At 42.8% G+C, this 17234-nt stretch overlaps 1 protein-coding gene across 1 annotated transcript; it reads right to left on the bottom strand.

The window, feature by feature from the left end:
- Positions 1-5165: 5165 nt before the first annotated feature.
- LOC111262436 (uncharacterized) lies at positions 5166-7690 on the bottom strand. The gene is made up of 2 exons (XM_022836700.2): positions 7406-7690; positions 5166-7079 (listed from the first exon to the last, which is right to left on the bottom strand). Exons 1-2 carry the CDS (start codon positions 7477-7479, stop codon positions 6497-6499), a joined length of 657 nt encoding a protein of 218 aa, XP_022692435.1. The 5' UTR covers positions 7480-7690; the 3' UTR covers positions 5166-6496.
- Between the last annotated feature and the right edge of the window lie 9544 nt (positions 7691-17234).

Genomic DNA, 17234 nt, shown 5'->3' with positions numbered 1-17234 from the left:
CGATGTAAAAAGTAGACCTTTTTTATTTAGTTGGACGATTTACTGTAGAGGTTTACACATACGCTCTCGGCGAAAGGGTAATTTTATATAAATAAAATTGTTATTTATTGCATTTTTTAAAACTTAGTTTCTGCATTTCATCAATTATCAAAGAAGTCATTCATTTTCAATACCATCAAAAGTTTTGTTCTTCTTCATTGTTTGCCTCCATAAAGTGACGTGTATTTCGCAAATTTCATTACTGCCATTATTAATATTAATTAAGCATCAATAAAGCTCACTGGGTGCTTCTACTCAGCTCGTCACGAACGCTAACGTAAGGCAAGCAGAAAGAATGGCGAGATATTCAAAGACAAGTATGGCATCGCGTAAATCTATACACTCAAAAAATGGTCAAAGACGTGTAAACCTCCTCCTCGATATGGCGTTAATAAATATCTTGCTTGTCGACTTCAGTAGCGGCAGCAACGTCCTAACGTTCTTCATCATATACGAGCCAATAACGAAGTGTTTAAGCCAGCCCCTTCACTTACCTGACACGCTCATGTGTGGCGCTCATGAAAGCTCGACACCCCACGATCCGGCGTTTTTGCAGTGCTCCGAATGCATTCTTAGGTTACGTGTACGTCTGATGGGCGCTGTACACGGAGCAAAAAAGTCGCGATACAGGCGACATGCTTCCGAACCAGAAAAAAACTTCTGATCGTAACGGCTCGTTCAATCGGGATCAAACGAGATCAGATAGTTAATCAAAAACGATGACACTAGACTTATGCAGCTGTAAATATATCGATGTCGACCTTGTCAGTATTGATACTTTAGATTTAAGTTAAAGTTCAGCAGTTTTGTAGCCTTGTCTTTATTCGCCTTCTCTGGTGTTTTTTGTTGATTTTTTAGCAGCGAAATATTCTCGATAGACGATCAACAGAATGGCAGCGTTTACAAGTGTTTAACATAAGCTCAATAAGAATTTGAGCAGCAGGACGATATAAAAATGGGGCAACCCCTAGCAATATCGGAAGAACCAGCAAAAGACATGAAGAAGATCAATGGATGAACGAAGTAATCTGTATTGGTTAGCAACGCTTCTCTCGGAGAAATTGGTTCAGGATCCAAGCCAGCGTGTGCAGATAATGGTGATGCTCAGAAACAGGAAAGTACTAATGGAGCATAAGACAATATGTTTTTTTTTGTATATATTAACGTACGACGGGAAAAGTAACTTAAGAAATTAAGTATCAGAGATTATCTTTAAGATATAAAACAGCGCAAATATTAGCGTACATGTCAAGGCTACTGTTTCAACACTAGACCTGCTATTACTAGTTAACTTAACCATTTTTAAATGTTTTAATAGTATTTGCATGCCTGACACTAACTAAGTTATGATCTGTGATATATATATATATATTCATTTTATTCTTTCATTTTAGGCCACCTTGACCTACTCGCATTGGCCTCTATATAAGGAGTAAAGAAAAACCCAGTAATTATTTCCTGCGAAATGGTACAATCGACACAAAAACGTAAGCTAATGGTGATAACTTTTTATGAGCTAAAAATTCATGAAATGAATTTTTTTATTTACTTATTAAATAAGTAGGAACAGGTTTGTGATGATGCCAAGGGTTGAACGTAAAGGGCATAAAAAGGAATTTCTGAAGAGTAAGTTTCTGTTACAAAAAAAAAGCCATACAATGCTTACTTGTATAAAAAAGTAGACTTGGATGATTTTTTCAGGCAACAACAGGTTTCGGTAATTTCGGTAATTCCTGACGACGATCGAAAGCTTCGTATCATTACACAATCTAAGCAATAGATATCATTATTACTATTTGCTTTGTGTATACAACGCATTCTAGACCACCCACATATTAACCTGCCATATAATCCTATTTTGCGAGCTCAAAATAGTTTCTTCTCTAATCAACCTAGGGATCTTAAAAGTTTACCTTGTTTTATTTATGTTAAGTGAAGGTGCCGATATGTTTTTGCCATTCCATATTGCTTTACTGATATGTCAGGTCCGTTCAATCGCGAGCCTTCCGTAGCCGCTTAGCCCTTCTTGTCCGATGCTTCTGAACGAGGGGCGACCTTTCAATGAACACTGATGACGGCACCGGCCACAGTAGCCCTGTATTACTTTGATTCCGAGTTCATGATGATAGAGAATTTTTTTTTGATTAATGGACAAAACACCGAAGACGAAAAGGCTCGAACGTCCGTGCACCCGCCGCTTGATCAACGGCAAATAATGAACAGGAGCGGCAGGTAGCATTGTTGGCCATGGGGTCGAATGAAGGAAGTCGACGATCGGCGACATCATCAAGAACGAGTGTAACGTCACCATATCGTTAGGAGAGATTGGACGCTGATGAATACGGGGTTTACGGTGCACTACCTTCTATCATTGAGCTGGCCGACAGAGGCTGTCGTAGTGACTATGGGGGAACTTCAATGAGAATGCGATGACACACAATCCCAGGCACAGCAATTAGAAACATGGTACTGTTATTGGCATTAGAATATATGCGTACCACGGTGTTTTGCTAGCTTCTGTTTGAACTATTGCGTGGTGCGCCCTGGGTGCACCGAAAAGGGTGAATCGCAACGATCAACATAGTTGGTTATGGTCCTGCTGTTTGTACTTCAGAAAGGCTTTTGACTCCGCAGTGGGGTCCATTTAACTCAATAGAAGAGATAATATCAGCACTGTAATCGGTAGCAGAGTACCATGCGTTACGCTGAGAATACGTTCCAAGAATGGGTCGTTTTCTCATATGGACAATGAATGAAGACATGAAAATAGTAGCTCAGGGATAATTTTGCAGAAGATCAAGCACGAATAGAATGAAGTCTCGAGAAGCCATAGCACAGACGAATCTTTCCGCTGGTGGTCCAGTGACAAGAAAAATGTTTTCTTTCAGGCAATGACACGCAGTGTATACACAATTATAAACCATTATGTGATCGGTGAATACGTTACTAAATCATGCTAAGTGACTTCCAATGACACAGCTGTAATTGGTGTTTCCCAATGACAAGCAATGCACTCAAAGGAACTAGTTTGTCAGCTGTGAATATTTCAGGTAGCGGTGGCTCACCAGAGAAACAAAAAAGGATTGCATGATTTTACTATCATATCATCATCACGCTGTCTTCAATAGGTCGTTTAGGAATATCTCACCTATCCGACGGGGAGGTAGCGTGTTCGCCCATTGAACTCAAGGGCACATAGCAGAATAGGTTTGAGCCCGTACCCAACCATGCGAACACATTCGTTTATCAGACGTCTGAAAAAGATAGATAATTTCCTACACGACCAATAATACGACCACATCCATATGTGGAGTGCAACAGACAAAAAAAGGAGTCTGCTGGCCGATCATTGTTTTCCACTGCCACAAATTGTGTGAGTATTCAGTATCAGAGTCAAAGAGATTGTCACTGGCGTGAATGGCCGGAGAATCTCACGGTTGTCATCTTTCTGGGGGTAAGCGGGCACAGATCTTTAACGTCATCTGTTTGACGTGCGACCTCTTAACCTAGCTTCCTAATATTATAGTTTAGGTGAACCGTAAAATTGAGGTGAGGCCACCCTATTGGTGGTTAGCGCTAGAGAGACAGCAACAGACAAAAGGTAGATCGGAACAAACGCGTTATCCGTGAGATCAATAACTACGCATCTGCTGTGGGCGCTACGTAACAACTATAAGCGACGCCTATGTTCGTATTTCATGGGCGAAATGGTCAGATGCCGAAAGCAGAGGGCTTCAATGATATTGAATGAAGGCTCGAATTCAGAAGAATTTGCAATAATAGTATACGACCGAAACTATTCACGTGGTCAGTGCTAAACCGTAGAAGTTTATATTTACTCTCATGTTCTTATGTTGATTTGGAAAGTTCTACTTCCGACTGGAAAGAACCTTGCTATGAATAAAACAGAAATCTAGCCATTTTCAGCGATAGCCAATTTTTAAAAATTGTAGAAAACTGTGCTTTATGATAGAGTAAATTGCTTTCGAAGCAAAAAGTGTCAGACGGCTCGTCTTTGTGTGGTACATCTAGCATGTTGTTTGTTTACGTATATAATAGATACAACGGAATAAAGGCCTGAATTTTTAGACAGACGGAGGCACAAGCATCAAAAAAGCGACGCAACATTTACTCGATTGTTCAGTCTCCATAATAGTGCACTGATATAATTCAGCTGGTTGGTTTTGTGTAGTCCGAGCATGCTGTTTGGTCTAAATCTTGAGTTGATAGCAGGAGACGATTCCAATGGATTATCGCTGGCAGATTCCCAAATATTGCACCAAGCTCATTGCTGAATGTTACCAGGTTTTTTAGCAAGCCCAAACTCACATTTGTTTTAGATTACGTTGGGAAACCACGAAATGTGACCTTTGACGACTCTTTAGCTCTAAAATCCGTGTGATATTGCCTGACGAAAGGTTGTTGCATGGCCACACTGTATTTTAATATAAATGTCAGTAAATAGTTCCTTGATCTTCATTTTTACCAGCCTGTGAAAGGGTCAAGCTAGTTTTGGTTCCGATAGATATAACTGATTGTTGCTAAATCTCGCATCGCAGCAAGCGTCTATACCTGTCCGAAGAAGCGTCGACAACCTCTCAGAGCCGGAGCATTGAGGCATTTAAGGCCAAGGACCAGACCACGAAAGTCTCTAGAAGCCTAGGGTCAGCATTTGGAGGCTAAGGACTAGAAACCTATTTCTGTGATTGCCATGGGCCGAGGTTTTACGCCTTCGACTACAAATAAATATCACTAAAAACGTATTGTTTTCTTCGATGATTGTTTTTTGACTTGCGCGCAGACATTCGGCTCTGCTATTTTCTTTGCCTATACTGAGGGTCGTGAAGTGCAACTTCACTTCGCCTCACATTGCCCGTACTTGGCTAGCAGCCTAAGACTGCATGTCAAAATTGGCTAATAAGAACTCCTATTAATCTGGGTCGATATCACCGTTAACAGTAAACACGGAGTCTTAATGCTTGGTATGGGCGTATGCTCTATCACAGGATTCAAGCCAGCAGGCTCCAAGTTCGCAGCGGGTCCTAGTTGTCCAGACTTCGAATTTTGATTTAAGCTCGGCCATCTGAGGGATAGATAACTCATACCTAGAAGTAAAAACAACTGAATAGACTTTTTAAAAAAAACTTTATTTACATGTACATTCGGTACGAGTATTGTTTATCACTCCCTGTCAATTTATATATAACTTCGTCTTCTTTTTTTTCGTTCTCGCCTTCCTTTTAAGAGGGTGAGATACTCCACTCCTTTGATACCGCCATGACTACTTCTACATTTATATATACAAGCAGTATGTACAACGGCTAATGACCACTGGACCAAAGCCACTCTTCCATAAGGATCTGCACGCTCTAATGATCTTTTGGGACGATCAGTTCGTGCTCCACCGTGGGTGAGCACCCATCGAGCTGACTGTAATATCGACCCAGTCCCAGACTGCTTTCCATCGATGCGTCACACGCACTGTGGGATTTCTGTTTGGTTGATTCGAGTTCTCTGGTTATCTTTTCGTGCTCACACCAGTCCCCCAAAAACTCCATAATTTCATTGCAAAGTCTGCATTCCTAGTGCCTCCACTGTACTGTCATAGAAAACAAATCTGAAGAGATGACAACTTCCGTGTTGAGGGAGACCGTATCTGAAGACCTATGGCAACTGTCACGTTCTCATATTCCGTCACATCCATTGTATGCGCATTATGATTACGGCCTATTTTGCGTGGGCGTTTTCGGCGTTAGCCACACTTTGTGGCTTCATAAATAGCGAAGTCAAGCTCGGCGAGGGCCAACGTCGAGTATTCAGATAGGCGCGCAAAAGAAAGAACGAAAGGGCCAAAGACGCGAGGAATAGCCCTGTTGCTTATTCGAGCCGCGAGTCCACCCGAGTGTAGCCTCTAGCAGGTGAGGTCGCTAGAGGTAAATCAAAGCGACTATCTACTTTGTTGTTTCGAAAACGTGCGCTTTGCCGCCGAAAGACGCAGAACCCACGGTCGAAAGACGTTCACGATCAATGAAGAGTCCGTGATTCGACTGTGCTCTCAAGCGTAAATACGGTACACTTCATACAGGGTTCAGGCAATTTGAGCGATTGAACTATTTTATGGATAATCGGCGCCCTTCTATAGCACATGCGCCATTGGGAGTAGTCAACCGGAGCAGGCAGCTTCGACTGAGGCACATACATTAATCGATATCATGTAGCCGAAGTGTGAGCACTGCTCCGAATTGAACACTATTCGCTGATGCTAATCGGGAAGATTTACTGATGCACGGGGTAAGGGGAGGGTCAGGACATTTGGGAGAAGCGTGCCGAACATGGCGGAGCGATTCAGACATGGTGAAAAAATGGAGCAAAGTTGTCAGCTCACCTTAATTTCGATGGCTACCTACCAGTGACTTATAGGTTTCTATTTACAGTTATCTGGTTAAGTTAATCATAATTAATAGCAGTCGTACCAAAGCTGCTGTTCGGGTGGAAATTGCTGATAGGAATTATTGGCTGTACTTATTGTCGTCGGCGTTTCGCATGATGTTTCGACGCTGTGTGAGCTCAGAGGCGAGTCTGTTCGAGAGTAACAGGCCATCGTCGAGCATGGGGGTTGGAGATCGATTGGCACTCCAAAATCAGCATCATGAAAGCTCATTATAGATGCTATAGAAGAATTGCGCATCATATTTGGTGATGAGCTCGATGGAATTACGGGATTGGATTCTGCCAATGGGGACGATAACGCTTCTGGGGCCGGATTAACAACAGTGCTCACTTCTGACGAGTTGTGGTTCGCCGGGCAGGCGCTGCTTCCAAATATCGATTCGTCCATTGTAAGGAGCTGCTGCAACTGGCGTATATAGTCAACTGCACAACGCAGTGTTTCAACCTTGGACATTTTTTTATTGGCCTTTGCGAATGGAATTCGCTGGCGGAGCACAACGAAACCATTGTTGACTTGGCGTACGCGATTGCGTTCCCGTTCATTGCGACGCTCGACGGCGGCCTTGTAGCCTGGGGCGATGTTCGAACACCTGGGGAGATAACCAGATTGAGGGTTTTTTTTCATTAGAAGAAATGGTTGACTTTTATCAGATCATGTTTAGCTATTTTAAACATGCATGTTCGTTATTGGATGTGTATACGCTTTTCATTACTTTGAAACGAAAAAAAAATGTGAGGTACATCTATCTTATAAGCCTGAAGCTAGCTTTAATGCATGTCTGTGGAAGGCAGGGGCGTTTGACCCATTGTGTAATTTCGTTTAGTTCTCTGTTTCTCTGCTGACTCCTTTGATGGGTTTTGTCACCGTTTTTAACAGGAAACACCTCAATGTAATGACAATCATTGGAATAATTACCTCCTGAAGCTGAGCTTCGCGGTCTTCATGTCACTGCCGTTTAAAGCACGTAAACTCATTAGAGCGTTATCCATATCAGCCACAGAGAAGGTGCTGCCAGCGCTCCTACGCACGATGTGGTACTACTGAACTATCGTTATAATTAGCTTGATTCTACCCTTTTACTGCGTCACCACCGTCAGAACTTCTTGGCTTTTTTTGTTCTTTCCCTTGTACTTAAAGTTCTCTGTGCTGCGTTACACACGCGTGTACTCTATCTCGATCTTGACAAGTTCTTTACGCTCAATGAACTGCACGCGCTCAAGACTTCACGACCATGTTTTTTACACTGACGTCTGCGTCAGCACAAACGCATGCTTTTGTAGTCCCGCTTTAGTAGTCTAATAGAGCGCTGCTCCACCGTAACCGGTAAGCGCTTCATTCGAAGTTGTGGTGAGGAGGTTAGCTTTGGCCTTCTCTCCACACGTCGGCACATATCGGCTTCAACGCCAAAGGCCCGGCAACGTCGGGACGTCCCGCCTTCTAACGCATGACGGCGAAGTGCGTTTTGCGCTTCGGGCCGCGAGGTTCGGCCCCCTCCAGGCCAGCGCCTTACTTGGTTGGTTGATCCAGCGGCCAGCCAAGAACTTCATGAAAGAGCTGCAACACCGAAGTCAACTGGCAGATGCCGATGATGCGAACGTTCTATACTTACAAGATAGTTCTAAATACGAGCATTAGTGGCTAAAAGCGAAAAGCACAGACGGTAAATCGATGCTACTCCTTGGGGTCTTAGTTTTACACATATGATCTATGTCTCCGAAAGGGCAGGCATGCTTCTACGTTGAGCGTCGAGCGGAAACACCATCATCGGTTCCTGGGCAAAAGCTGACTATACACTACAGAGCTGAAGACCTAAGCGCACAGATCTATGCAACTACGCTAGCCGTTGCTACGACTACCAGGGTCGTCTCAACCTAAAATTGTGTGGTTAGCGTTGTTGGCGATGTTGTTGCCGCTCGGTCGTTTACGTCTTTCGCTGCCGTGGATTGAGTTTCTTTAAGGTAAGAGAGGCAGGTAGAACGTTTGTGCGCTGTGCTGCAGGTAATGGGTCTGCGGCTAGTACAGTTTTAGGCTAGGACTAAATGGGGCGCGGTTAGGAGGCTAGGTTTATTTCGGTTTGGTTAGATTTTGTTCATGCTTAATGATCGAAGCCTGATGGATGGCTTTCGGATGCTCTGGTTGAATTACGTACGACTGAATGTACTAACTAAGCAATGAATAAACTAATAGACAAAGAGCTGACTCGCGCTTGCGTAACACGGTCGCCACCAGCGAAGTCCAAAATCCCGAGTTCCTCAAATGAGGTCGATCGAGTCGGTGTTTGTTTCATTTTCGTCCGACAGTCGAAAGTGCAGATGACGCTCACCATTGTTGGCGAAGTCATGATGACAACCTCGAACTGATGGAACGGGCGACGGGTCAAGGCGCGACTTCTACTATACACAACCATACACACAAAAATGGATCGACAAACTCACGCAAGTAGACACGGGAAGAAAGGCGACTTCAAACACAGGGTAGCTGTAGACCTGTAGAAGATGCAGAAACTCGCAGATATCGGCTAGTCACTACGCAAGTTGAAGATGTCCTGAGAAGATACGCAAATCAAAGACTGGTAGCTGAAGATACGTTCCTCTGTGTTGAGCCTAATACTTCGAGAAGGCGGATAATGCGGTCTTTGTCACAACATGTGATTTTGAGGGCTGGACGCCTGCAACGACATAACGACTGTTGTTGATAATGTGACGTAGTGTGTCATTGAGTACTGCGGAAAATTCAAACATTAACGAAATAGTTCAGGTGGGGCAAGCGACGGAGACCGTTGTTGGGACGGTGAGAGGCCGGTGCACCCTGATCACTATAAATCATACGGACGTTCGTATACAGTCGAACTGAGGTTGTTAAAATTTTTAGAAATTCAAGTTTTGCGCAGGTAAAACGCGTTGCGAGGTTTGTCCCGTTGTTGTTTAACTTTTAACGCTTAATGTACACTGTTTCATTTTACCAAACATGTATTTAAGTAATGAAGGGCTATTTAAGGTTTGTTACGCGGCTGAGGTTTGTTATGGTATAATACTAAACAGTACGTTATTTATTAGAGAAAGTAAAACATGTTGGGATGGTAATGTATTGCTTACGGCGCCCAGAATCACGGTCTCGAGCAGATGACGGTAACAGAAACAGTCTTTCGATTCAATCTCGAATATCATGCTTTGAAAATGACTCATTTTTGACCATTTTTCGATATTCGACTGATCGGAAGGTTTGTTCATACATAATTTTTTTACCGGTTCAAAATTGCGTCGTTGTAAATGCTATGCCCAGAAATCACCGATGTCTCAACAAAGGTTGACCTGTATCATAATCTACCAACCAGATAGCAGAATACGATTGTATTATATCGTAAAATAGAAGAAAATTGACCGTCGATCGGGTTCCTTAACTAACAATAGATAAACCTATCGAGCCAATTTTATGAAAAAACAAACAAACAATTTACAATAATTCACACCTGTTTTTTTGTCGATTCAGACTTACAGCTTTAGAAGTTATCCCTTACCCATAATTGGTAGAATCTTAGAGTCCGTTGAAACAACCCTAACTCGAAACAAATTTTCGGACTTTTTACACTAAAATGGAACAAAATTGTTAAAAAAAACCCGAGCTATCATTATAAGATCGAAATGTGGGTCTCACGTTATTTGATAAGCCTCCAGAAAATTGCTATAATTATGTATACGTATGTAGAAAAAACGATGTTCGAGCGAGATACCAGTGGTCTCTGTAACAACACAAAGCTTTTGGCCAACTTTATTTCAATGTTGATCGATTCCTGACAGTTTCTTAATAGATATAGGGGAAGCTTGGCAGTAACATTGTCAGTAATACAAATGAATCTGTACCGGAACTGACGTCGTCGTCTAGGTTCCAGCTCACGTCAGGTTCCAGTTGAGCCAGCTTGAACCTTGTATCACACTAAGTCTACTACGTATGACGAAATCCTCACGCTAAGCATTTGCGCTACACGCGCACAAATGCTACGACCGCCAGCAAAAGAACTGATCTCGGCAGCCGAGGCTGAGTTCGTTTCAAGTTTACCTTTGTTCAGTAGTAGTCTATGTGTAATGCACCCATGTCTCATAGTTGGGTTTTTGATAACTTCAAAGCACTGAGCGTTTCGACAACATGTCAGTAAGTCAGAGCATGCCCTATAGGTTACAACCTTCAGCTAGCGAAGCCATGAAGTCCTGGGAGTACATGTCGCAGTGCAGAGTACAGAATATGGGCCTTACAAGCGAGTTAATTACAATTGCCAGTGGTCGAAGAGCAAAATGTTCAACGATACAATCGTATCATAGATTGGTCTGCGCATATAGGAACCCAATCGTTCTTTACATGAGACCGGAACTCATTTCATTCTCTAGCTGCTTCGGCCAAACACGGCATCTTTCAAGCGGTAAGTAATCTGTTTGGGTTAGATCGGAAACGAAGTTTACGCTGCCTAGGCCCAGTCTTTAGGTTTAGCGGCAGTTGTCGTGTGATCGCGAAGCATTCAAAAGTAGTAATAGTTGTCCCAACTCGTAATTGAGTCAGTCAAATAGTGAGCCGATACCAGGCCAATTCGTCAGCGATCGGAAGCTGCGTCTTACGGTTTCACTTACGACGCCCGTAGTATATGTGTCTGCTTACATACGACTCGAGTATCGGTAGTGTAGTACATACGGAGTCAGATCTGATCTGCGCAAATATCAGTCTTTAATCAGAATATCTGATTCCACCGTCAAGCAGTCCCTGGCCGAGCTCATATATTATATGAAAGACATCGAACCAAAGTGTGGAAACTTCCAAGGGTTTACTTTCTTGTCGCGAACAACCGATCTTTTAAAGCAGCTAGAATTGTCTCAGCCAGAATCTATCTTATTTAATATTTGTAATAACCACAGGAAACTTCGTAAAAAATCAGCGATATGTTAAAACAACGTGCCGTGTTATCACAAATGAAAACGAAGGCTCCAAGAGTACATGTTCGTTGCTCAAATCCCTCGGCTTTTATGTACGGTGCGCTCATCTTAACTAAGTATTGCTTTACATGGCTGATTGTTTCTATTAGCACAAAACGTGTTTATGCCCGGTTTCGAACCCACACTCCCTCCGTGTTTTACTGTCAATGCCGTACACTTCAACACTCAAACATCATCGTGAGGTATGATCGGCCGCTCAATCTATAAAAAGAGTCGTACATAGTTGCGGCTCCTGGAACAGTGCGAAAGAACACTCGATACCAACATATAGATCCGGTGCGCCTGCATAACAGCATATTCGATGTTTGTGTAGATATCTGCCACTCATAATTCAGGTATTCATAGGCGTGTCAATTCGATCCACGTCTCACGCTCGCTCAGACGAAGTGTTTGAAACGGCAGCCACTCCACTCAGTGGTGATTCTCAGTGATGATAATTTACGAGCAGGCGCGTAATAGGAAAAAACAGAAGCGGGAATCGAAGGCTTGAACGGAAAAGGATTTCCCTCCCGCTAACAGCGAGCGTAGCCACCGCTGTCCTTTGTAGGCCCGTTCCGCGCATTGGCCTGATCACAACGAAGAATATGCTGAAGAAAGGTGAAAGTATGTCTCGTCCTATTATCGCCTTGTCAACTCGGACAGCGGATGACAGCGGATTCCGGGTCATCGTACTGGCCTTCTTGTAGCCGTGGTCCACGTCAGAGTATTTCGTTCAAATGCTTCCCCAAGGGATTGATCAGTGTTTCAGGACCGAAACGGCGCGTACATGTTTTCTCATTGATATTTGGAAGGTATGCAGTAACGTTGAACCTCGGGCACTCCGATACGGAAGAAGCGTTTTTATAAACGAGCTTTTGGCGATGCCAGATGTGCTCACAGTTTAATGTATCCTTCACGCCCGGCTCCGGTTTGTGTGGCGCGGGCTGGTTGACCGTCGTTCTAAGTGTTTACCCAGACCTTGTAGTATGTAACGAAGAAGATGTTTGATAGCCAACTCGTGCATACTTCTACTGAATTGAAATATGAGTGAGGTGGTCCAGGTTTGAACCCAAGCATAGACGCACTTTTTGTGATGGGAGGGAGTCCTGAACGTTTGAAACAGAAATGCTGAATTAAGCCAGTAGAATCGAACGTAACACCCGCAAAGTTCTCTCGCTGAGTATATTGAGGTTTTGCTCGGTATTGACACTTCACTCGTATTCACCCTATACCCCTGCATACATTTTTCATATTAATGAAGAAGGAGACGCAGAGAATCAGTCAGTGATTGTAACAAATGGAGCACGGTGTTCTCAAAGCCACAACAAAGCTCCAAAGCCAGATACTTCAGGCCTATAATCGGCCAAGAAGCCGAAACAAATTGCAAACAGATCTAAATTATCGTGGATGGTACAGAGCCAGTATAACAAGCGAATCTGGTGAGATTCTCGTAATCGTATGATCGTATTTATGGCCAGCAAGCTCTAGCACCCAGACTATGGCCATTGTTAAAGCTCTCCGACTGAACGGGACCCAGTCACCTAGTTGAATTCGCATACGTCCTTTACATCTGGGTTTGTCATCTGGTCGTTGATAAATCTTTAGCATTTTGCTGCTGGCGGTAGGAATCTACTCGAACAATAGGCAACAATTCATATTAATGAAATTTACAGGTTAATCGGTTATAAAGTCAAACCGAATATCGATACTAGTGACCACGCACGCTCATCGGCGTAGTACGTGAATTCATCCCCGGTTGACCATTTTGAACATTATTGAATTGATCATGTAAATTTTGCTTAATAAGCCCTTATATTTCGAGCAATGAATAGGCCGCTGCCCTTTTACAAAATAAAGTTAAGCCCGCTGAAGCCCAGGTCTCTCGTGCCTTCTCTTGTGGAACGCGTTCGTTGAAAAAAAGCTTCATTAATAATATTCAACGTAACGCACTTGTTGCGCGACGTATCTACAATTAGCGATGCATCGTCTGAGTAAATAAATGAAATAGTTACTCGAGGGTGCTGAGAACCAGGTAGGCTAAGCGGTACATAGGCAAACGACTGCCCTTAAATGGGTGGTCCGATCCACCTTTGGGTTTCGCGACGGAACAGCACCTCACCAATGCGTTGTTGTCCTCACCAACGACAAAACAATATGTTATTAATCCGACAGCGATTCGTTGTATCGTTGAAGCCAATAGAAAGGTCCACAGGCGAAAAAAAGAACTTAACTTCTTGCGCAGGCCAAATGATCCAGCCTCGTCGGGCGAGACCTCGGGAGAACGAGCAGCGTGATTCATTTGAACGTTAAACAATTAGTTAGATGTGTACATTTCTAGGTGCCGGTTGGATGGCTAAGAGCAGGTCGCGTGACTTGGTAGGAAGCACTAGGTCAATACATAGCTACATCTGAAGGCCTGCCTCCCTGCCCGCCTGCCTGCCTGCCTGCCTGCCTGATGTAACCTCTATCCTCCGGGTTAACGAACTATAGGTTTTCACCTATAATAAAACTATTTATATAAACCTTTGCCAGGTAAATAAGCATGTTGAGTAAAGAGTACTACTCATAATAACAATACAGTATAGAACACGATTGAGTACCCACCCACGTTTGAAGGATATTTGGCTCATCTGATTTGATGATTTCTGTGGTTCACACTCTTAACACAATTATTATGATGAAGTGTAGAACGAGTCTATAAAAAATATCGACGATCCTTCTTTACTATGATGAACATCGTTTGAATATGTTACAGGTTTTGTCGAAGGCCCGAAATCGTGCTTGACTTTATCGTCTACACTAATCCAATATGACCAATATGTCAACGAGGGTTTATTAATACAATAATTTTACAAATGTTATATACAAAGTGTTCTATTTGAGTAAAGTGCTGTAAAATGTATGAGTTTGTAAGCCGCTTAAAGGGCAGACTGCAAAATACCTTTTTGACATTGGTAGTATAGAGAACTAGGCGTACGAACGAGATCCGGCTTAGGTAATGCATTAACATTATATCTGAGCAAACCCCATGATTTGGTAATGTCTGATGCGATAGTTCTACGAGTGTTTTGGTTGGAAAACAGTCTCGGTAGTACTCGTATTGGACATCAGACATCTATAACATAATTTAATTAATTATTATCGGAATTTGACCAAGTAAATTCGTTTTTTTGTCGATGATAACGAATAGATTCAAGTTAAGATGCATCTAAGAGTAAATATTTTTTTTAAAAAACTGTTCCCTCATCTGCTGTCATATGGGGCTAATTTTCGGCGTTTGACTGATCTAGGCGTTTGGGCCGTGGCTGCGTCTGTAACCGCTCAGCGCGTGCCTACCCTCCAAGATCGAATGATTCATTGAATAATTGAGATATAAAACTTTTGGTGCAGACATTGGTGACAGCTAAATAGTCAATATTCACCTGCTTGTCGTGTGTGGACAGCTAAAGCAAGCATGAAAAATGCGTACCCAGAACCAAGGCGACGCTAGTATGCCATCGTAGGTCCTAGTTCGCCCGATTGGTCACAAGTTCAACGTAACTTAAGGACCCACACAAACATTACGTTCGAAATACTAGAATAGGCGAAGCGAAACCTTACGCTAGCTTTTTTTTGAACAATCTTTACTAACGTTTTGCCCAGTTCGCTGCAAACGCTTAGCGCCGAAAATGCGCCGAGGCTGACTCATTTATCAGTAATTGGGATTAAAACATTCACAAGAAGTGTAGAAATATAATACATCGGTTGTTTTAAACTTAACAATAATGTTATTAATTTCATTTAAGGGCACCTCTAAGTCGACTCGTAAAGCTTCGGACAAGGACGAGACTTGCCTCACCTTCCCCGAAACCGGGAGTGATATATGTGCAAATGCCTACAAGGTTTCAATTTAAATGCGGCAGCGGGACGCATCTTCATGAAGATCTCTAGATAACAGGGCAGACTCTAGTGGCTAGTCGAATTCACACCTTGCACTACGATCGATCTTAGCCCTAGGTAGAGCCTTCTTCAGGAAGGTTTGACTAGATAGCACTAGGTAGGGCTAACCATCGACAATATGTGCATAGGAACAGAACCAGCCCGAATAGCGACGAAGTGCTCGTTCAGTACGGCTTGATCCCAATTTTTCTCTGCCATTATCATTGTCGATAGATATGTCATCAGCATCGCTTCGTTCGAGACCTATTCAGAGCACAATACTTAGGCACCGGGCAATCAACTGTGAACTCTCCCGTCTGGCGCAAGTTAAAACGAAAATGCTATCGCCACTTTTTGTGGCCAAGTCAATTGGAGAAAGGCACCAATTCCATAAAGAAAGTTGTTACGGTGACCTCAAGCCGCAGCGCTTTTTGCATCGCCCGACCTGATCAGCGTTGGGGGCACGTGCGAATACAAACGAAATCGAAAATGAACCCAGTTATAGATCTTTAAAGACGTGGAATTGTTTAAAGATCCTGGAAAGTAAGGGTTCACCAGACCAGATGCCGGTGAGGAAGTTCTCCTTATGTGGTCGTATAGTTTGCCCACTAACCTTAGGGACACTTTAGAACGACCGAAATTCGAATCTGTTGACGTACGTTGAAAACACAGCATGTTAAATATAAACACGATAGTTTAGAACTCGTTGCGGAAATAAGATCCATCCGCCAACGACCGTTTTTTTGTACAGTCATAATTAATCTACGCTTGCAACCGATCTCCAATCTGTTTAGTTGGCGTAGTAATATTGATCATGTTTACTCTCAACCCTAACCCGTAGTAATTAAATAGGTATGACATCTTTCTTTTCAGTATTTTGTTACCCATTTCTTGTTTGTATTTTCTAGTATGACTTCGTTCCTATTCATTTATATCATCTCGACTTTCCTATTCTTGTCCATTAATCCGATTACCACAACCGACAATGTCGAATACGACACGAAGCAGGTAAGATAACAGAGGACGATAAATAAAGTCGTTGCTTCGTCCAATCACCGACGAAACGTAACAACATACGAAAAACTAAGCGAGCGGCCAAGTAGCTCTTCTTTTAACATGTTTTCCTAACAATTTTTGCTAAGATTACAATTTAACGCTGCTATTCTCCCTAGCATTCGTTACTACGATATTCGCTTCGTTACTTCAAGCTTCGCCGTTATTTCGTCGACTTCGCCTTCATTGCTGACAACAGCAGTCTCACTGTCACCGCCCCCCGTATCGGCGGCCACACAAACCCCAGAAATTATTAGCGGCCATACAGGCCCTGTTTTTTTCTTTGCTTCCCGTCGTACCTTTACGTATCGGTACGGCAATGCTACATCTACATTCGTCGTGTTATAACATCTAAACGAGAAGACAACAAAAAGGGCAAATGGAATCAACAAAAGAAGACTCCTTTGAAAATGGTCGACGAAGGATTCAGCCTTTGCAGCTAAATATGTAGAAATTACAGAGTAACGTAGTGACAAGCAAACTCTATAAGCAGGGGCTCCGTAAAGCTTTGCAGCCAGAGGGAAAGGTAAGTGATACCAAAGTAAACAAAACATAAATAACAATAGGACTTCGAGTAAAAAAATAATAATAATAATAATAGTACAAACATACATAGATATAGACAAGTACTGAGCGCGAAGAATGAATTGACGACATTCCTCGGACGGTCCGAAGGCGATTAAGTCTATGATGTACAAAGGACACATAGCGCATCGTGTCTAGCTCGTGATCTGGCTACGGGTAGCACTGGTGCGCCATAATGGGGCAACATTTTAAGGATAAACTTATCGAAGACTGTCGAATAATAATATCTC

This window comes from Varroa jacobsoni, unplaced genomic scaffold, assembly GCF_002532875.2.
Source record: "Varroa jacobsoni isolate VJ856 unplaced genomic scaffold, vjacob_1.0 scaffold_663, whole genome shotgun sequence".
Classification (NCBI taxonomy): domain Eukaryota; kingdom Metazoa; phylum Arthropoda; class Arachnida; order Mesostigmata; family Varroidae; genus Varroa; species Varroa jacobsoni.
The sequence above is the reverse complement of the archived record's forward strand: the minus strand, read 5'-3'. Positions and strand labels throughout refer to the sequence as shown.

Excerpts from the sequence above, each read along its gene's own strand:
- LOC111262436 (XM_022836700.2), bottom strand. The coding sequence starts at position 7,479 with ATGGATAACGCTCTAATGAGTTTACGTGCTTTAAACGGCAGTGACATG. Across the intron at positions 7,080-7,405 it reads GCGAAGCTCAGCTTCAGGAG|GTGTTCGAACATCGCCCCAG; the intron begins GTAATTATTCCA and ends TTATCTCCCCAG.